Source organism: Fistularia commersonii, chromosome 30, assembly GCF_037954325.1.
Source record: "Fistularia commersonii isolate RoL2024-O1a breed Wild chromosome 30, RoL_Fcom_v1.0, whole genome shotgun sequence".
Taxonomy (NCBI): domain Eukaryota; kingdom Metazoa; phylum Chordata; class Actinopteri; order Syngnathiformes; family Fistulariidae; genus Fistularia; species Fistularia commersonii.
This window is the reverse complement of record NC_141313.1, coordinates 11,224,545-11,245,360: the sequence shown is the minus strand read 5'-3', so window position 1 is coordinate 11,245,360 and position 20,816 is coordinate 11,224,545. Positions and strand designations below refer to the sequence as shown.

General features: G+C 51.5%; 1 protein-coding gene across 1 annotated transcript in view; it reads left to right on the top strand.

Moving 5' to 3' along the window:
• The first annotated feature begins 987 nt into the window (after window positions 1-987).
• The window catches only part of foxo6b (forkhead box O6 b), a 37,062-nt gene continuing 17,233 nt past the window's right edge, over window positions 988-20,816 (top strand). The window contains exon 1 of the mRNA XM_086178040.1: window positions 988-1,851. Coding sequence (XP_086034166.1) covers window positions 1,321-1,851 — 531 coding nt within the window. The 5' untranslated portion in view covers window positions 988-1,320. The remainder of the gene's footprint in view (window positions 1,852-20,816) is intronic.

The window sequence follows — 20,816 nt, the reverse complement described above, 5'->3', positions numbered from 1 at the left end:
CTCCCTCCATCTATATTTCATTTATGTTTATGCTTTTACTCTTCTATCTATACCTCACAGCGCTGCACACCTGCACAGATTTGTATTTCTCTTCACACACACACACACACGTATAAACTCTCTTCTACTGCTCGGATTAGACGTAGATAATCTGTGTAAGATTATATTCTGTATATTCCTTTGCGGACCCAAATGGCACGGAGCTCTGCGGCCACCAACCAAGGTGAGGAGAAAACCAAGGGTCCAAACCAAGAGAGCAGAAGCTCCACCAAGATGGAGAGCAGGTGGAGACACCGGCACCATTCATGGCTATTCTATTCAATTCGATTATATTTTGATCCGATAAATTCTATCCTATTTGATCGTATTCTGTTCTATTGTTCTCTTGGGTGCAGCTCTATTGTATCCGGGTCTCCCTCCAGGCCTCGTTGGTCGCTAACGAGGCTGTTAATTTACCGTAATGCACCTAAAAGTCACTTGGCGTGCACAGCGCCGAGCCTCCGAGCCGCATTGTTGGGAACATCGCGACTGTGGGCCCGCGCACGCGCACGCGTACGCGCCGCCTCCCTCGGAAACCTGTTCTGGAGGGAGTGACCGGATCCGGGCGCCGTCCAATGACATGGCAGCGGCGCTGCGTCCTCCTCACTCCGGGCTGCGGTTGAAGCTGGAAGCGGCTCCGCGGCTCCGGAGAACCGGGAGAGGAGCGGACAGGAGCGGAGAGGACGAGCCGGCGCGGCCGGAGACAAAGGCGCACACGTCTGCGGAGAAGCGCGGGGGAGCCGCGGGAGGAGCCGGCTGACTCCCCTTTCACCTCCATCTCCTCTGGAGACCGTCGCATCTTCTAGATGCTCCGAGGTTCCCGCGGCTGAGGGAGGAACTGGGAGTTTGGAACCGGCAACCTTCTGCCCCCGGCGGGGGGGGGGGGGGGGAGGGACAGGGGAGGGGGCGGAGGACGGAGGGGGAGTTGATCTGCCACGGGATCAACTGTTGCTGCGGCCGGAGCGCGGAGGAAACCCACGGAAGAACCGACCCGCGGAGGACGCCGGACGAGAACCCACGGAGGAAGCGGCGGACGAAGGCGAGAGGGAACCCGCGGAGGAGCTCCTGCCGGACGTGAGAGCGCTCCTGCGTGGATCCGCCGCGGAGCCGAGGATGCGCCTTCTTCTACCCTGAGGATGCGCGTCTCCCGCCGCTGAGCGTCTGTGCGTGTGCGTGTGCGTGAGACCGAAGCCTCCGCCCGGACCTCCCGCGGCTTCTCCCGCGGCGCAACGCGCTCGGCGCGCCGGTGACCTTGCCGGCTCCCTTGCCGGCGCCCCCGCCATGCTGATGATGATGGAGAGCGGCGGCATGGACGCGCATCAGGTTGACGTGGACCCGGGATTCGACCCCCGCGCACGCTCACGTCCGTGTACCTGGCCGCCGCGCCCGGACGGCTTCCCCGGCGGTGGCGGTGGCGGAGGAGGAGGCGGAGGGGAGGAGGCGGCAGGCCGGCGGGGTCCGCTCCCCGCGGCCGTCAAGGTGGAGCCGTTCGACGGGGCCGCCTGCCGGGCCGGCCGCGGGGCGGGCGCCCCGGCTGAGGGGACACCCGCCGCCGCCGCCGCCGCAGCCGCCGCTGCAGCCGCCGCCGCCGCCGCCGCCACCTTGGCGCTGGACGCCGCCGGGCAGCTGCGCAAAGCCAAATCGTCCCGGCGGAACGCGTGGGGGAACCTGTCATACGCGGACCTGATCACCAGGGCCATCCAGAGCAGCCCGGAGCGCCGCCTCACCCTGGCGCAGATCTACGACTGGATGGTCCGCTTCGTGCCCTACTTCAAGGATAAGGGCGACAGTAACAGCTCCGCCGGCTGGAAGGTAGGCCCGGGGACCGGGACCGGGACGGGGGCGGGGGACGCGGGTGTGCAGAGCACCGGGCCGAACCCGAGTCACTGCGAGTCCCCTCAGAGCCAGGAGGCGGGGAAAGGGTGTGGGGTGGGCGGCCGGGTTCAGCGGGTTCGTCTCCCTCCTCCATCCCTCCTCCATCCCTCATTTATCCCTCCTTCCTTCCTTTCTTTTTCTTCTTCTCCTTCCGAGCAGTACTTTGTGCAGCGGGGCCCCCCCACGGCCCCTCGGCCCCCAGCCAGCCCGCACCGCTCCTGCGGGTCACAGCGGGGACAGAGTGTCTCCGGTCTCCGGTTCAAACACAAAAGCCTCTCGCGGGAACCCTCACCCACGCCGCGGGATAAACCCTTCACACGCACGTACAACCCCCCCCCCCCCAAACAGACGCACTCAGATTATCCCCCAAACTCAAGCGAACGTTGTAATCTGTTTACACCCGGCAGTGTGTGTATGTGTGCCTAAATGTGTGTGTGTGTGTGTGTGTGAGGGATCCTTTGTTTTCAGCCCATACAGTGGGTCATACAGTGGGTCCTCAGTGGACCCTGTTGATGCTTCCAGATGCTTCCTCTCTGAAGAGGAATCCAAACGTCGTCCCATCAGATCTTCACCGTTCTCCCGCTCCGTATCTTCTGGCGGTGGACTCTTTGTACACTCTTTGTGGAGCTGGAGTCACGGTGGAGAACTCCCGGGTGATGTTTCGCTGAGCCTTAAGTGTGAGCACATCTTCTCATCCTCATTGGTTTTATGGCTCGGGCGTCCTTCTCTGGTTTCAGTGGTGAACGAGATGCTCCTCTGGAGACGTGGACAGAATTTAGTAACGTCGTATGGGTTCGGGATACGGGTTCTACTCAGACCAATCCCACATTTCATTGTTGGGTTTCCACTTTTGCACGTTTTCAAGGTTCCCCCAGAAACCAGGTGACTTTCCTTCACTTGATTTGTCAGATGGCCACGCTTTGTCACATCATTCCCGGGTTGGAGGTCAGGAGTACCTCCATGAGTTCAAAACAATCCCATTTATTGAACGCATTTAAATATTTATTAGCAAAGATGAGCATCCAGTGATGTGTCCCGATCCTCAGCATCGCCCTAACAGACACTGGGATGTTGTTCTCGTGCGTGTGTGTGTGTATAAATATCTATATTTGCTGTGATGCGAGGGTTGTGGAACAAGGAGCTGAGATCTTTCTGGAAGCTCCTCCAGCCTTGGATTGCCCTTCAAGTGTGAGGGTTCCTCACATTCGGGAGCTTCATCTGAGCTTCTCCAAGTCTTTCTCTGTCAAACTAGTGGCAGTCAGCTTGAAGAAAAGAACCGCCTGAAAGTAAATCCTCCATGGTAACCCGACTGGGTCTCCGTTCCCACGGCGACGCTCTGTTTGGTCTCCATTTTCAAACAGTTCAATGTACAGATGGTTTGAAATGATCCCCAGAAACTTCTCAGACACTGCAGTCCACCCGCCAGGCCAGGAGATGGCGGTGTGTTTTAGTGATGGTCCGAGACGTTCCTGCGGCAGCGGCGGATTCAAATCCGTCCTGTCCGGAGCAACGTTTCCATTTTCCCGCCGCGGACAGACATCGGGAACGATGCCGAGGTCCACTCCTGGAAAACGGTCCTCCTCCTCGTCCCAGAGGGTCTCCAGCTCTTGGGATGGATCTCACCAGGTGTTGTATGTAGGTGAAAGGTCACAACTAAGATCTTCTCCTCTGCTGGCTGAAGGCCTCCATCTCGACAAAGATGACTTCTTTTCACGATACGACTAGACCTCGACTGACCGTCGACCGGACGACGGAGAATCTTCACGGATGTCGGCCCTCAGACGTCCACTAGAACCTGGGTCAAGGGTCGGCTTTCAGTGCAGGAGAAGGAAATACGAGATGGGAGATGTGGGGATCACTTCTTAATTGGGGGAAAGTGTGTTTGTCAAAGGAGAGTAAACATGGCTCATCCACCCACGTGTGCGTGTGTGTGTGCGTGTGTGCATGTGTGTGTGTGTGTGAAGGACCAGAGGGGCAGAGCTTTACGCAAAGAAGATCAAGCCGGGCAGAAAGTAGGAAAAACAGCAGCTGTGTCTGCTGGATTTTCGGAAAAACACGCTGGAGATGGCGTTCCTGACGGGACGTCAGGAACCCAGCTGAGCTCCAGGTCTCCAGGCGGGGGAGGGGGAACTATTTATAGCTCATCAATCTTCATCATCATCATCATCATGGATGTTGTCATTGGTAAAATTGATGTTTTGATGGAAGGTGAATCTGTGGGTCCATCTGATGGAACGCAGTGGTGAGAAACAGGATATGATGAAGGAAAGATTCAGTTGACGGTCATCTATCTAGGATTTACATCATAGCTGAGATCAGCAGGACCTTCAGTGGGTCTGGAAGCCCTTAATCCGTGATGTCCATCACGGTGGTCAGATCTTTCTGGAGCTTTGTCTCCCCAGGTCAAGCTCACCGAATCAACATGTAAGTGGAGCCGGTGCTTCTTTGTGCTGTTTTTTTAAAAAGGGGATTTAAAGGCGGGGTCTAATCCCCCGCTGTGTTGGCGGAGGGGTGGGAGAGTGGAGGGTCGGGGAGCTGCCATTGGTGCAGAGCTTCCAAGTGGAGGTGAAAACAACTTGATTTGATCTTCATAACGTTCTTCAACAACAACAGTAAAGAGGGGACACACACACACATGTTGGTCCGTACAGTTGGCAGCGATTCTAATGCGATTAGAAGTAACACACACTCCCTCACACATTCCTGTAGGAACTCTGCCGTGTGTGTGTGTGTGTGTTGGGGATATGGATTGATAGTTGGAGAAGATGAGTGGGAGGGAAATAAGATCCAGTCAGGATCTTGCTATTAAAAGCAACCTTTAAGAGCTGTTGTGTAATCCTGTCTGAGAGCTGCTGTTCAATGCAACCGCTGGGCCCTTTGTCTTCTTCTGCAGCCTCCACACACACACACACACACACACACACACACACACATGCACACACATATGCACACACACACGCCAAAGTGTCACCCATTTGTTGAAGTGTTGAAGTGCCAAGGCTGTGCGTTGGATGGGATTACCTTCACACGTCCTGAAACGGCGAAATAAACCTCGTGATTGTGTTTAAGTTTCATCTTCTGCTTTGAGGAGCAGCGAGATGTTCTTCGGGTTCTCGGCGGTCTCCAGCTGAGCTCCGCTGTGCCTCGGCATCCCAGAAATCTCTTCTCCTCTGAGAAAGGAGTGGAAACTCCCCACCTTGCTGGGGAGACGTGATGGTGAGGTGGTTACTGCCGGGGCCTGGCTCACCTGTCAATCAAAGTCATTCTTATTTTGCACGTTTATCCTGTGTAAGCAGCCCTTTTTTAGGATTCAGATATTTTGCGCGTCAGCTCCCCTTTGGCTGAAGATACCTCTCCCTTGGGGAGGCGTGAGTGAGAGGGCGAGTGATATCACATCTCTATCAGTGGTCCTGTGATGGATCCAGGGAGATCCACTGGTCCAGCCACAAATGAAGGGATGAATATTTCATTGCATCCTCATGAATGTCGAGGCACCAGCGGTGTGTCTGGTGAGTTCCAAGCATCTCCTTCCGTTCTGTTGAGTCTGATCCCACGTGGATGCAGAATGAGCTTTTTGAGTGGAAGCACTGTTTCCACTCCACCAAGGTCCTCCAGATGTTTTGTCAAGCAAGCGAGAAGGTCCTAATGCTGCTTTCGGTACATTCTCACACCACACGGTCACGCTGCGTGAATCTGTGGCTTCACACACACACACACTCACACACACACACACACACACACACACACACACACACACACACACACACACACTTGAAGTCCGGTGTCTGGCAGCAGGGTTGCCATGATGACTATGTATGGATTTCTCTGACGGTGGTTCACTAATTGCGGTCAAGTGCTTTGGCTTTGCATCTGAGGAGGGAGGCGGGCTGAGGGGGTTTGCGGATGTCGCGCACACACACACACACACACACACACCTGTGTGTGTGTGTGTGTGTGTGTGTGTGTGTGTGTGTGTGTGTGTGTGTGTGTGTGTGTGTGTGTGTGTGTGTGTGTGTGTGTGTGTAATTCCGCGTGGGAATGGTTGAGCGGTGGTGTGTCTGCAGGTGGCGCCTCGCTCGCCCGTTGGCCCGACACCGGGGCTGCATAGCAAAGGCCTGCTGTGGGCGTATCGCCGCGGTGATCAGTGTGGGAAATAATTAGCACGGCGCCGTTGGCCATCCTTGCTCACAATGCGCCCGGCAGGCGGGGGAAGTGAATTCCAGTCGTAATCAAAGGTTCTCCGACGTTCTAAGGCTGAGCGTAGCGGCTGCTAACAATGAGGTTTCTCAGTCAAGGAAACTGAAATCATGTGATCTCATTCGCTGTCTTATCAGTTTAAATCAGTGCGATCATAATAATAGTTAGCGTTTTAGATAGAATTAGAATCAGAAAAAGACATGTCGTAATAAATAACACCTTGTGTTTTCACATGTTATTATATGTGATATTCAGTTAATTAACAGCTGGTCCTTTTACGTTATAAAACCCAAAGAAGTCCCAATGATTCCAACAAATGTTCAATGCTTCCGCCAGGAAGTCTACACTTCATTTCCTCATTTGTCAATCATATTCGACTCAGTAGAAGGGGTTCTCGGGTTCTTGGGTCTTTCTGTCAGCGTCCGGATGAGTTTTTGTCTCGTCACGCTGGCCTGTAGGACCTCCACGTGGATATTGTGTATTCTGTTTGCATGAGGAGGCAGACGTCTGAGGATGTACGTTGCGCCGCTCGCAAACGTCCGAACTCCGGTGGGAAGGGAAGAGGAGACGGACGGTGTTTACAGAATCAGTCTGGGATGCTCTGCCCTTCATTAATGTCTTCATGATCAATTAATTAGCCGGCGACTCACCGATTTACTTCCCGGCGGAGTCACTGTGAGACGGGAGCAGGGCGCCGGTTCCTCACGTTCACCGGGCCAACAATGTCAAACAGCGATTAGCAGACACGGTGCTGGAATGAAGCAGGGATTAATTAATCTGAGGCACGAATAACAGTCGGCGGTTTCTTAACCACCGATGGCCGAGTCGTCGTGAGAACCGCTCGTGCTCAAACAGCTCGGCCGTTCTCAGAGAAGAACGGAGATAGGCTGCGATTGACTTTTAGACCGGCATTAGCCACCGTTAGCGAAGGCTGAAGCCCCGCCTCCAGGCGACCAGGTGACATTCTTATCTGACTCTCATCGCTATGATCTACTGAGCAGATGGGGACGCCCGATATGCTAATTGAATACTGTTTACTGTAAAACCGTAAAAACTGTCTCGAGGTCCATTTTAAATGTGCCAGAGGAAATGGATGGTGTCGGTCAAGTGTCTGTTTGAGTTTTGAACCCGACGCCCAGAGGATTAGTCCACAGAGCCGCTCCTCCAGCCTCCGAGGAGCAAATAGGCAAATAGACAGACAAAAACCCAGAGACCCTCTTCCCAGCTTCTTCTCTGGAGGCGCCCAGAACCCTCTTGTGCTTCTGGAGGGGTGTGATCCTCAGCTCGCGTGACCGCATTGTGTCCTTTCAGTGGAGATTCATCCATTCATTCCCCGTACCACTTATTCCTCATCCAGGGTTTTGGTGGGACCGGAGTTGATCTCAGCTATCACGGCCAACCCGAACTGCTTCCAAGCCAACACAGGGACACATATAGAGATGCAGCCATTCACCTGCTCATTCACTTGCCACACAGAACATGAATTCTCTCATACAGAGACATACAGCCATTCACCCTCTCATTCACTCGTCACACAGTGACGTATGTTGCGAAAGAGAGGTCGAGCCGGTCGGACGAACCCTAGGCAACCGCCTTGGTGTTCGTCAACATCCTCGACCGGTTGTGACATAAAACAAAGGTAAACATCAGTTCCATGAATCAGATGATGGACAGTAAATATAACGTACCGTTTGGTGAATAGGAAGTGCTTTTGGACAAATTACAGTGTTGTGGGTCAGACTCATTGGGCTGGCAGCCGCCGGCCCCGTGTGGTTTTCGCCTCAAAAAAAAATTCAAGTACACCCTGGCTTGTTTTTTTTTTTTTTTTTTTTTTTTGTTCCAAATTTAGGTTTTGCAGAAATTCAGCACCCAGACAAGTTTGCGGGAAAATAAATGACGAGCGGAAACGAAGAGGAGTAACTCTCGGTCGCTGTCGGCTCTCGGAAAACTCATCAAATGCGAACTTTTGTCCGCCACTTCAGTTTTATGCCAGCTTAACAGGGCTGTCACCCGCAGCTAGATCTACGATCAGCTACCCAGAAAATACAGGAAATAGAAATGCGAGGCAGGGCTGGCAGAGCGAAGGAGTTTACGGCCACGGCGGGGCAAACCTCCGATGGATATATATTCACTCGCACGGACCGGAGGTGCAGAATAAATGACGGTCGTCCATTTTAGATCCCATTTGGCTGAAATGACGCAGAGAACATACTGGAAGAGAACATCTGAGCTGGTGATGACTCAGAACAAAATCCAACAGCTTCTGTAAGACACGCAAGAAAGTGTCCACTCCTAACAAGTGTCCTCGTTGTGCACAAGGACACTTCCGCATGCGGGAAATAGGAACCAGGAATCGAACTGTCGACCCTCCGATCGAGGGGTGCCGGCGCTACCAGCGGAGACGCAACCGATGGACATGGACCTCCTGGCGAAGGGCATCGTTGGTTTTCAGTAGAAGTGCAACGGGTTCTGACGGCAATGGCTGATATCCAGGCTCTACGTGTTGCGACCGAGGGCGCCACCTGCAGGTTAGGGCTCCCTGCAGATTCAAGCAAAGCTTTTGCAGAGGCGGAGGGCATGGAGCCTAAGACTCCAGCCAAGACACCCAAAGCCTGGATGGATTTTTACGTCACTCAGACGTCCCTTCGGGTAGACTGAAAGAAGATGTGGCAGCAGGTCACTCGAGGACTCCCTCAGCTGACCCTGCTCTCCATTAAGGCTGGCGCTTTCTGCCGCCTTCCCGCAGCAGCAGAGTGGAGAGGGAGGAGAGAAAGAGAGGCGAGGATTTTTCTTTTTTAAATTGTTCTTTAATTATTTATCTCGCCAATAAAAACCCCTTTTGAATTGACTGGGGGATTTGAGTGGGCGTGCATTGATAGCAGCTTCGGCGCCTGTGACGCCGCGGTGCCAGCGCAGACAGAAGGGAACGGGTTGGAGATAGCGGAACGGGCTTAGAGGCTTCCCCGTGCCAGTGGGCCCGGCAGAAAGCCCTTACACTGTTATTGTTATCATCACAAAGGCTCAGCAGAAGGAGAGGCGGCTCTTGAGTTGGCGAGCTTGGCACGGCGTTCACCGGGGGGGTGGGAAGAAGGGATTTCTGCAAGGCCGGATCTTCAGGGCAGGCTTGGAGTTCTGCGACGGCACCCGCGAAGGGAGCGGGACGGCAGGGCCGGCCCGGGTCCCGGGGGCTCGGCGGCAGGGCGCCTCAGATAGCGCTTCGATCCGCGGAGGAGCCCGGACGTAAACAAGCCCTGTGGCGGAGGCGGGGCGTTCGCTGCCCAGTGACTCACAGCGGTTGGAATAGAACACCATATTCTCGCCCTCGGCTTCCACACTTCAGTCACCGCAAAGAAATATGAATATGATACAAAGAAACCCTCGGCCGACGGAAAGTCCCCAGACATGGCGGGCGGGTCCCGCAAGCCCAACGGCAGGGCATAAATTTAACCTTCCGCTGTCGGATGAAGACGATCCCTGGTCCCTGACGGCTCGACGGATGCCTTCAAGGTCCTGGGTGTGCCTCGTGGGATGGATTGAAAATATCCGGTAGGCTGCAAATGCTCCGTCCTGGAATCTTGTTTCAGAGGACAGTCCATACGCGTCAGAAGAAACAGGATGTTCTTTTTCTCTTCCTTTTCCATCTCGGGATGGTTCACCCAGAAGTCAAAATGCATGTTTGTACCTTCTCACCTCTTGGTGACAGATGGTTGGTTCTCTGGTTCTCTGGTTCTCTGGTTCCCAAAAGCCTCCGGAGCTTCAAAAAAGGTAACGAGCTAAGCAGCTAATGTGGACCAGCACGTTCCGTCAAAGGAGCTCAGTTCCTCAGCCTCTCCGAGAACCAGGACCTGAACTGAAGACCAGAGATGCGCCCAGACCCGGTCCATGCAAGCGTCCCAGATGATTGACGTGTAGGCACACCTCATTTAGAAGCCGGTTCATGCTTGCATAGGGTCGCAGGGAGAACGCACTCCTTCTCACCGGCGGATCACTGTGCTTTGTGGCGTCCGGCTCAGGGAGCGCCAGACAGGAAAAGCAGAGATGATGGAGAGATGCGACCCGGGACCAAAAGCATATCACCGCGTATTAGCATGTATTCTTACATTTGAATCCGCAATGAACATTTACAAATACATTCATAGCGCAATGTTATCACTAATTAGTGTTTTACAAACACGTTGGAGATCAGGATGATCTGGTTGGACTCCTCTCTGTGAGGAGCCTCCATGTTCAACCAACACTTAAGAGATAGATATATTGATATTTCATCATTTCATCATTTGAAATGATAATTGATGAGTGTTGGTAGGACTGGTGAGGGTGCCAACTGTTGTTTAAAACACACACATACACACACACACACACATTTACATACACATACAACCTGGTGTGTGAACACCACAGCAGGAGTGAAGTTCCAAAGGCAGTCCTGTGAGCAGCTGGAAGCAGAGCTCTGGTTGTATTCTCACTGGAGTCAGTGGGAAAAAAACAAACCGTGCCTGAAAATTTAACCGCGTCGCTAAAATTCCACCAATTTAATGTGATTAATGACGCGGCCGTTTCATAAACTATTCAGACCCCCAACTGCTGGCATATTGTACTCATTAGACTTTGCACCCACGTGAATAAATCATGGAACTCGCACAGGGCGGCTGCACCGGGCCCAGACCAGCTCGGTGAGACCCGGATCCCAATGCATGTGTGTGTCAGCTTGTGTTGTTGGCGTGTGCATGCGCGTGTATGCGTGCGTGCATGTGTGTGTGTGTGTGTGCCAGGGCCTGATGGGAGTCCAGGCCCGGGGGGGGGGGCAGCTAGTTAATAATTCAGATGAGGCTCATTATCAAGGCAGCGCAGCTCTCTCTCTGATTCCACCTTAATTGCAGGCAGGATGTGTCTCTCAAAGCCTCTCAGCCACTCCCCCTCCTGTCTGAAACTCCCAATGTGTGTGTGTGTGTGTGCGTACATGCACACACTGTCACACTCCAGACCTGGCCTGACTTTGTTGACATTATGTCAGTGCCCGATTGAACCTTAGGAGATGAGGAGATAGGTCTTACTTCCAGCCCTGGAGTTCACTTCTTTTCCTTACGTACTTCTCTACTTGGATTATTTTCCTGGAAAAAAAGGATTGTATGTTTGTTTGTATTCTCTGATTGGTTGGTTCAGGTCACATGGTGTGGCCTGTTGTGCCTCCACAAGGACGGATATCTGGGTCGGCCCCTTGCAGGACAGGAGGGAGTTTAATGGAATCACTGCTGTTTGTCAAGTCTGTTAGAGTTGCTCCGCTTGGGAGAACTGTCTGCTAACCACCGAGTCCAGTCTAGACATACACACACACACACACACACACACACACACACACACACACACACACACACACACATACACACACAGACACACACATACACACAGAACAAAGTGGCCACTATTGTCTGCAGACAATAACAAACAGTGTCTTCACTTATGAATATTCATCATGTAACGGCGTGTGTGTGTGTGTGTGTGTGTGTGTGTGTGTGTGTGTGTGTGTGTGTGTGTTTGTGGACGCTGTCCTGTAAATGCTGCCGAAGCTTGCGGTTGAATCAAAACAATTGGCAAAAAAATTATCATCAGTGATTGGAAATCATCGACGCATGTTTCGGACATGAAGTGTGTGTGTGTGTGTGTGTGTGTGTTTGTGTGTGTGTGTGTGTGTGTGTGTGGTCAATCAGAGGTTAGCAGCCCCTCGGTGGGTTTTTCTGTCAGTCTGGTGGAAATAGGTCAGGATGCTGAGCTCTCTGTTTAACATTCTGCCCATGTGACGTCTGACGGTGAACCTGACGACAGCTGGCCTCGGATGAACTCCAGCCAACCCCAAACAGACAGACAGACAGAGAGACAGACACACACACACACACACACACTTGTCTCCATTCCTTCACTGTCATTGCTCCACAGCCTGAGCCCTGTCCCCTTCCCTCGAAGCCGCCACAGCGCATTGAACCTCCTCCTCCCAAGCTGCTCCTCAGCCCTCGGTGATGCGTCTTATCTGATGGAGCTGGGCTGTGTAACGTCGATGTCCATCTGAGGAGAGGAGACACATGCACTGAGCGTCAGACTGAGCGTGCACGGACCTGACACGGCTGCATGAGCTCAGGTCTTATCTAGGAAAGTTCTCTGTCGGGCCTTTCACATCTGCATTCTGCACCAGTAGCCATATATAACTATAACTACAACTATAGCTATCTATAAAAACAAGTTAGATACATGTGTGAACTCTGGAGTTTGTTTTACATTCTCAAAATTGCACCAGTTGTAGAACAGTAAATTCATTCATTCATTCATTCATTCTTTACCTGTATTGCTCATCTCACAGTCACAGTTGCGGGGTGCAAACCCAGCTGTGATTGGCTGAGAGGCAGGGTTTGCCCTGAACCAATCACAGGGCCTCATATAGAGACACACACGTCTGCAGGCTAAGCAGTGTAGATAATGAATGAATGAATGAATGAATGAATGAATTAATGATGATAGTGGTAATAATTAAAATAATAGTTTAGCCTAAAATACCAAGAGAGCGTCAGAGACATTTACCACACAGTTATATACATGTATATATATGTGTGTGTGTACATGCTCCCGCTGCGTCTCTTCCTCCAGGTGCTTCCCCTGGGTCTCCTCTCTGTCCTTCAGCAGATCCGTCGGTCCGTCCCTCTTCCTGCGGAGCCTCTCCGGCTGATTTACGGCGCTCCGACGGTGTGACTCCATCAAATCCTCCACGCCGTCACATAAACGCTGCGTGATGAGCGTCAGCCAAGTTGACGGTGGATTTAACGGCGGCATTAATCTAGGGGTTTAATGGAGCCGCTGAGTGGAGGGCGGTCACCGCGGGCCGCCGCAGTAAAGCCTGAGTTACGGCGGCAGCTGGCGAACGATAAAAAAAAGGGGCAAAATGTAAAGCGACTGAGACGCGGAGGAGACCGGGGCGGGGGGAACCTCTCGGCCGGGAGGTGCACAAGCCCTCGAACACATTTATTCCCCGGCTAATTACAGCCCGCTTATTTATCAGGGATGCATGGCTGCTGGTTCTCGGGTCTGCGGCCATTTGGGCAGAAGATGCGATGGGAGCCGGGTGATAGCGCGGCATAGATCCGGCCACAGGAAACCAGAGTTCCAGTTCACCAATATACAAGTCAAGGTGAAGCGACAGCAGCCGGGGAAATGGTCAGGTCAAGGCCTTGTGTCGTCTGTGCCCTGACGGTGTGTCTGTAGCTGGATGGGCTGCAGGAGCGTTGTCCGGGACTTCTCATTCCATGGGTGAGACAGTTGCCTCCTGCAGCCTCTCATTGAAACAAACATCTCAGTATCCCAGGTTTTTGAAAATGGCTGCCCCTTGTGCTCAGGAGCACGATCCAGCGGTTTGGATTGAAGCTACACCCGGGCCTCTGGGAGTGATCACAGAGATACCCCTACTTTTGAACCCAAGTTCTTCTCCAGGGGGGTCAGCGGAAGTGTTCTTCCGCAGGTGGGACCTGGCTGAGCAGAGCTTGTGGGAATCCTGGCGCTGCGGTTGCGTGACACGTTCCTTTTTCTGTGTCAGTCTTGCAGAGTAGATATTGAAGAGCCAGCACTGAGCCCCCCCCCCGCCCCCCCATCTCTGCTAATGATCTGCTCCGCCTGTCGCTGCCAGGCTGACTGATGCCCACTGACAGCCCTACTCATGCAGAAAGGCTGCAACCCTCCTCCCCTGCCTAGTGCACACACACATACACACACTTGCACACATGGAAACGCCTACAAAACAAGGCTGCATATTTAGCATGTGTGCGCGACACACACGCACGCACGCGCACGCACGCACACACAGGGTTGATGGCGGCTCAGCTCTGGCAGATAGATAGAAGATCCATATTAACAAATCGCACGATTCACACATTGGTTTTGATCCCCACACTGACTCCATATTATCAATATTACTATTACCAATATGAGCAATATTAGCATTATTAAGTACATTTCAGTCGCGTTTCCTCTGTGCATCACATTTCTGTTTTTCTTTCCTTCAAACACACACATTTGCGCGCACACACACACACACACACACGAGTGTGTGCTGAACGTGCCCCTGAAGCCCTGCTTTGTGTTGGATGTCGACAGAATATCTTCATCTCAGACGGTTCACAGATCCCGTCCCGGCAATAGGCCGGAGCTGTGAAATATTACGGATTGTTTTCGTCCTGATGAGCTGACAGTTCCTGCCTGGTTGCATTTGTTCCTCTGTGATTTCAAGGAGATTCATTGTTTGGGGGACAGTCGACACACGGCTTCTAACATGAACTTCATTATCCTGCAAGGAGAATCAGAACAGAAGTACCACTAATAATAATGATGACAGAATGAATACTCACAGCTATACCGAGAACAACAGCAGCCATACTACTAAGAGTAATAATGATAGTAATCATAATCATAACAGCGATCACAACACCAGTAATACTGCTACTACTACTAATATTTATAATCATAATGGCTATAACGACAACAACAGCTGGATTCATACTACTCCTTATTACAACAATGATGCTACTACTACTATTACTTCAAATAATAATGATAACAGGTAGACTGGCAACAACAAGAGTTGTACTACTACGACTACTAATATTTACAATCATAACAGCTATTACATCAACAGTTTAATAAGACTACTGTGGTGTTTCGGTGATGAAATAATGGTGGAGACGAGGAGAAGTTTTACTCTTTAATTTCAAAACGCCAACTCAAACTTGAACATCCTTGAACAACAATTGCGAAAGAAACAAGTTAAAATAATGAGAGTAATCTTAATTATACTGCTACTAGTGGTACTTATCATTAGTGGTACACATATCATTAGCTGCATTAGCAGCTAAATGCTACCATTGATCACCCTGTTCCTGGTAGCAATGATCTAGATTTTAGATGATTTTCCATCTTGGCAAAGGCCTGAATGTTCCTCTGATCAAAACTGATCACATTGATCGATCGATGAATGGATTCCATTTCCAATAATTGATCACGGGCTTAAAATGAGACAGGAAATGTGCAACAGTGAGAGAATGAACGAAAAAGGGGAGTTTGAGCTGAGAGAAGGCGGAGCGAAGGGAAACCAAAGGATCGGCTAAAGGTTATCGCGAAAGGAAAACACGGTAATTAGAATGCAAACGCCAGATAATTATGAGGAAAGTGTCAAACAGTTGGGGATTAACCGTCTTTGTAAAAGTTTCTAATTATGTTAATTACATGTTTAAAAGTCAGATTAATGATGCCGTGTTGGATTTATTTCGACACCCGCGTTTCCATTACAGTTCATTTCAACCCTGCTAATTATAATGGAGATTATTGTCGTGCATCTGATGGGATTTTGCCCACATTTATTATTATTATTGTTATTATTATCATTATTATTATTATTATTATTCGTAAAAAAATCTTTTTCACATCTAAGTCAGGGCGTGAAGTTCTCCGTCCGCCTGATGTTCTCAGCCGGATGTTCTCCCGCTGCTTAGTCTCCAATCATCTGATCAGATTGCTCCTCTGCACGGGCCGCTGGAGGCTCCTCGCTCTGCTCAGAACCGCCCCGGGACCTCCGGGGGGAAACCAGGTCAGTGAGCAGCGGTCTGATTCAGGGTGACACCCCCGGGCTCCCCTCCGTCCCAGCTGCCCCGTGCCCGCCCAGAGCAGGAGAGTCACTTCGCCGCCGAGAGACGTCTGGAGAGCTGAACGAGCGGCGGGATGGATCAGGGACGGTGTGCTTTCAAGTACTGGAATATTCCAGTGCCGGGGAGGGAAATAGTGCCCGGATTAACCCGTCCAAGCCCAGAGCAGAACCTCTGCAGTGCTGGGTTAGGGTTGGGGTCAGGGTTAAGTGGCCTTGAAAACATGCAAACCAAACAAGGACGTCCACCATGGATGTTCCTTTGTCCTGACCTGGAGAAAGATTGGGAACAATTGAGGTCCAGCATGAAGAAGAACACAGAAACTGCCAAGCCACTTTAAACTAATACTACACTAACATCAGCGTTCTTCAGCCCATTTTCCAGAACTGATGTCACGACTGCAGCTACATCTAGAACCTGGTGTTGAGAAGGTCCACGGGTTGATTTCAACGGTTCCTTGGTTTACCAATGACGCATTGGATGGTTAAGCCGACTGGAAATAGCAATTCATGGAGGTGTCGTCATTCCAGGTACAGCTGAGGTGATTGGCTGTGGCTCCAACGGAGGCAGGTGATTGGCTGTGGTGACTCCTGAGGGGAGCAGCCCAAAGGAGAAGAAGGTCCACTTAAGAACAAAGAGAGCTTTTGTTCCCATCTGACGCAGCTTTGCATCCTGTCCTCCACGCTGGTGTTCATACGTGCTATTCTGACTCCCTGGCCACCTTCCTGTCAAATAGGAGTGTGGCTCTCTTTGCAAACCCTCCCAGATCAGGTGGAAGTTGTGTCCTTGCTCAATCGAGACTTTTAGAGATGGGAGGTTCTAGAGGGACGCCTGAGAATCTCATGGATTTTCTAAAATGGTCTCGACTTGTGTAGCATGTTGGTTAGCCCGGTCTGCCAGCTGACACACAGCCGACCCTTCGACCTCTAATGGCCTTTCAATGCAACATTAATATTGCAAGAATTGATGTATTGATATAATAAAGTGTAGACATATTATATAACACTAAACATTTAATGCCATAAGTTATTTTATATTAATATGTACATACTTTTACTGAGGTGAGGTTGTGAGTGCAGGTTTTTACTGTCAGGTTGGCTGGTCACAGCTAGGGGGGAATTAAATGTTCTCCTGCCAGAGGCTGATAAATCATGAGAAATTAAGGGATATTAACGGCTTGGCTAACCCTTAGCATTGCTTAGCATTGCTAAGGGTTAGCCCTGAACGGGAGAAGGTCCAGCATGTGGGAGAAGTGCTTTTTCTGAGGGAGTAACATAAACATTACCGCGCCGCTTTCACCCCTGCTGGCATGACAGAGTTCACTGGCATGGACATGTTCGCTGCTGGAACTGGGAATTAATTCTCCTTCCTCTCCACGCTAAATCATTTTAAACAAATTCATCAATAAACAAGCAGATAGTAGTCAGTAGAAGTCTGTTAATTTCTATTGAAAACAAGACACCTCTTAAAATAAGGATGATTGATTTGAAAGATGCCAAAATAGTTATATAAGGGATTGTAAAAAAAAAATTATTCGCAGTAAAGTAATTGATAGAAAAAAGAATAAAATCAAACATAGAAAATATGAAAACACATGTAAATCATGAAAACGACTCACAAATACTACTGCAAACCCCAAGTTGTTCTTAAGGTTTAAATATTTAATATACATTTTCTGTAGTTTTTTCCCTTAATATTTTCCGATCAAATATCTAATTTCTCACTGGGGCAAAGCTTGAATAACTGATGGGGTGAATGGTTGCAATGTCTCTGTATGAGGCCTTGTGATTGGGCAAGGCTGAGCCCCGCCTCTCATCCAATGACAGTAGGCTCCGATAAGTGGAATGAATGAATGAATGAATGAATGCTTCCATTCTAATCAGAAACCTGCAGAGGATCTGCAGCTGGATGTCCTCCACCCAGTGGTCAGGGGTCATATCGAGCAGTGACGGCAGGATGGGTGACAGGGTTGCAGCGCACAGCTTTACGACGACTTTAAACGCACCGCGGCGAATCAGCAATTGAGGTGCAGAAGAAAACAAAACAACAACAAAACAACATTTAGTTTCAATTAGCGGGATGACTCCCAGCGCTGGGGCGTCCTCGCCGGAGAACCGTGTCCCAGTCTCCGCCGCTCAGTGGGAACAACTTCAAGCTCCTAATGAAGTTTCTCACCGAGTGTTTCAAAAGACTGAACGCTGCCACTGCCGCCGCCGCCGCCGCTGCTGCTGCTGCTGCTACTGCTGCTGCTACACTCCACCCCTCCGCTAGCAGATAACCCCAACGCTTCACACACACACACACACACAAACACATTCCAGCATCTCCATTAGCAATTCATGAGCGGCGTCTCATTAGACTTTAAGTTTTACCACGGGCCTCTGAAGTATATGGCTGGAGCACTTATTAATATTTCATAGTCTCCCATTGAGGAGCTAAAAACGAAGTCGACCCGCTTCCGCTACAAAGTGACTCACGCTACTCTTCTTCTCCCCCCCCGACACACACGCTCCTCGCCTCCTCCCCCTCCATCCCTCCATCCCTCCATCCCCCTCTCCCTGTTTGTTAGGCTGTCTGTCTCTGCCCCCCCCCCCCCCCACCGTTCGCTCCGCCGCTGTCGCTTTCCCTCTTCGGCTTCCCCGCTTCCGCATCCTCCTCTGCCACGCAGACCTTAACTCAAACTGACTTAATTGGGCTGTCTTTGTTCTGGGGAAATGTGGGCATACCTTCCCCTTCTCCCCCCAGCACAGGCAGGAAGTGGAGAGGGGAGGGAAACGGCGGCAGAGGCGGGAATAACGACGCAGGAGAAAACCTGAGCGAAAACCTCTGATTGCTTGACGACTTTTGCCTGTGCCAGGCATCGGTGGCAGGGGGATGGGTTGATGCCTGCGCATGTGTGTGTGTGTGTGTGTGTGTGTGTGTGAAGGAGGATGGGGAGGGAAGTCTTGGGGGTTGGTGGGGTGTCTGTCAGACTCGCAGACAGGAGCTCTGCCCCCAAAACAAACCCATGCATGAATAAGTCAATAAAGCCGTGTCTGTGCTGTGTGTGTGTGTGTGTGTGTGTGTGTGTGTTCTGAAGAGGAGACTGTCAAATGAGGATGAAGAGGCTCACTGTTTCTGTGTGTGTGTGTGTGTGTGTGTGGCAGTGAGACCATGCCAAATAGAAGATACCTAGTTGCATGCTTTGGATTCTGGAGCAGCTTCTCCCAGAGCAGGTTGTAGGTTCATCCTGGGTCCAGGTCCAGATCTGAACCTTCTGAGTGACACCTGAGGCTGTGTCTCTTCATCCTTGCTTTGTGGGGCAGATAACTTCCAAACCCTTGCCGTTCCAGGAGAGTGGAATGTGTCTGGAGGTTTCTCTGCAGCTCCACCTCCAGAGCTTCTCTCAACCCTGGTGTGAAGCCATCAGACTTCCTTTTATCCCCGGCTCATCTCCCACATGTTGGATGAGGCCGAGGTCGGACCGGTCTGCTAACCAGGAGCCACAGCGGAGGCTCGGGGGTGCAGCCTCCTCCTCACAGCCAGAAGGTCCCTGCTTGGATTCCTGCAGGGTTCCTGTGTGGAGTCTTCATGTTCTCTCTGCGTCTGCATTGGGTTCTTCAGGGTTCTCTGGGTTCCTCCCACAGTCCAAACACATGCAGGAGGTTCACTGGAGACCCTATACTGTCCAGATGTGTGAATGAGAGGGTGAATGGCTGTACTTCACCGAATTGTTCCAGGCCGAAGCCTGCCTCTTGCCCAATTACAGCTGGGTTAGGCTCCGCCCCCATAACCCTGAGTGCAGGACAGCTAGTGAATCAATGACTGAATGAATGGAGCCATAGCTGACTTCACATTTCTATCTCTTCATATATTAGATAGCGAACACCTCCAAAACAAATTCCTTGAACCGGGGTCCAGGCCCCGCCTCTCGACACAGGTTTAATTAAACTAGTAGTTTCTGCAAAAGTGCAGCAGAGCCTTGGATGATGGACATCAGAAAACACCTTCTTCATGAGATCATGAGATGAGATATACTTTAATGATTCCATGCTTGGAAAATAGTTTCACAACGATGAACCGACTCCCCACGGTAGTAGATGGTTCTCCTCGTTCTCCAGAACCGTGCGAGACCCTCCATGAGGCTCCAGAAAAGACCTCCTGAGACAGAGTGGGAGCAGCAGATGTGGATGGAAGGCTCAAGAATAACCAGACTCACGTCAGGGCCTGAGGCTAGCCATCTTGTGATGAACCAGCTGCACTGGAGAACATGCGGTCTGGGAAGGATCCCGCGGGCCGGACGTCCATCTGTCAGCTTCTAGCAGACCTTCGGAGCGGCGGGAGCTTTGGACGCACGGCGCGTCTCCGACGACGGAGCTACATGCACGCCGAGCACCCGGAGCTAATGAGATGAATGAGTTAATGGAGGAGGAGCATCGAGACGGAGGGATGGAAACAATTGTGTGTCCTTGGAAACCAATAAGGCTAATTTGAAAGTGAGACCGAGTGCTCCTCGTCTCGTCTTTCGCCCGGCGCGACCCCCGCCTCGTGCGTCCAATCAGTGTAATCCCCCCCGCTCATCCCTCCCAGACGCTCTCTCTCTTGCTCTCTCTCTCCTCTTCCTAGCTCCAATCCGTCTTTCATTACCACTCACTCTCCACCAAAGCAGATTTCTTTCCGTGATGGATGAGCTCTGAGCGCCTTCCAAAAATGAAGGAAAAAAACGGATCCTGGGCCAGCGGAGCAAGAGCGGGGAGGCGGGGCGGGGTCAGCCAGGGACACGCCGTCCATTATGGGATGGGGATTCAAAAAGGGACGGGGTAGTGAGGTGTCAGGATTTTGTCCGGGGGGAATTCGAGGACCTCCTCTCCTCCAGGTCTCACCTCATCACCCTCTCGCAACATCTCCCCTCCAGGCCTCCTCCTTCCGCTTTGTTTTTCTCCCTCCCTCTGTCTCTGCACGGTGGTCGGGTCTCACAGGGGGAGACAGTTGGCAGGATGCAGGCTGGCTGCCATGGCAACAGGCACCCTCCCTCTCCCCAAGGTCTCCTTA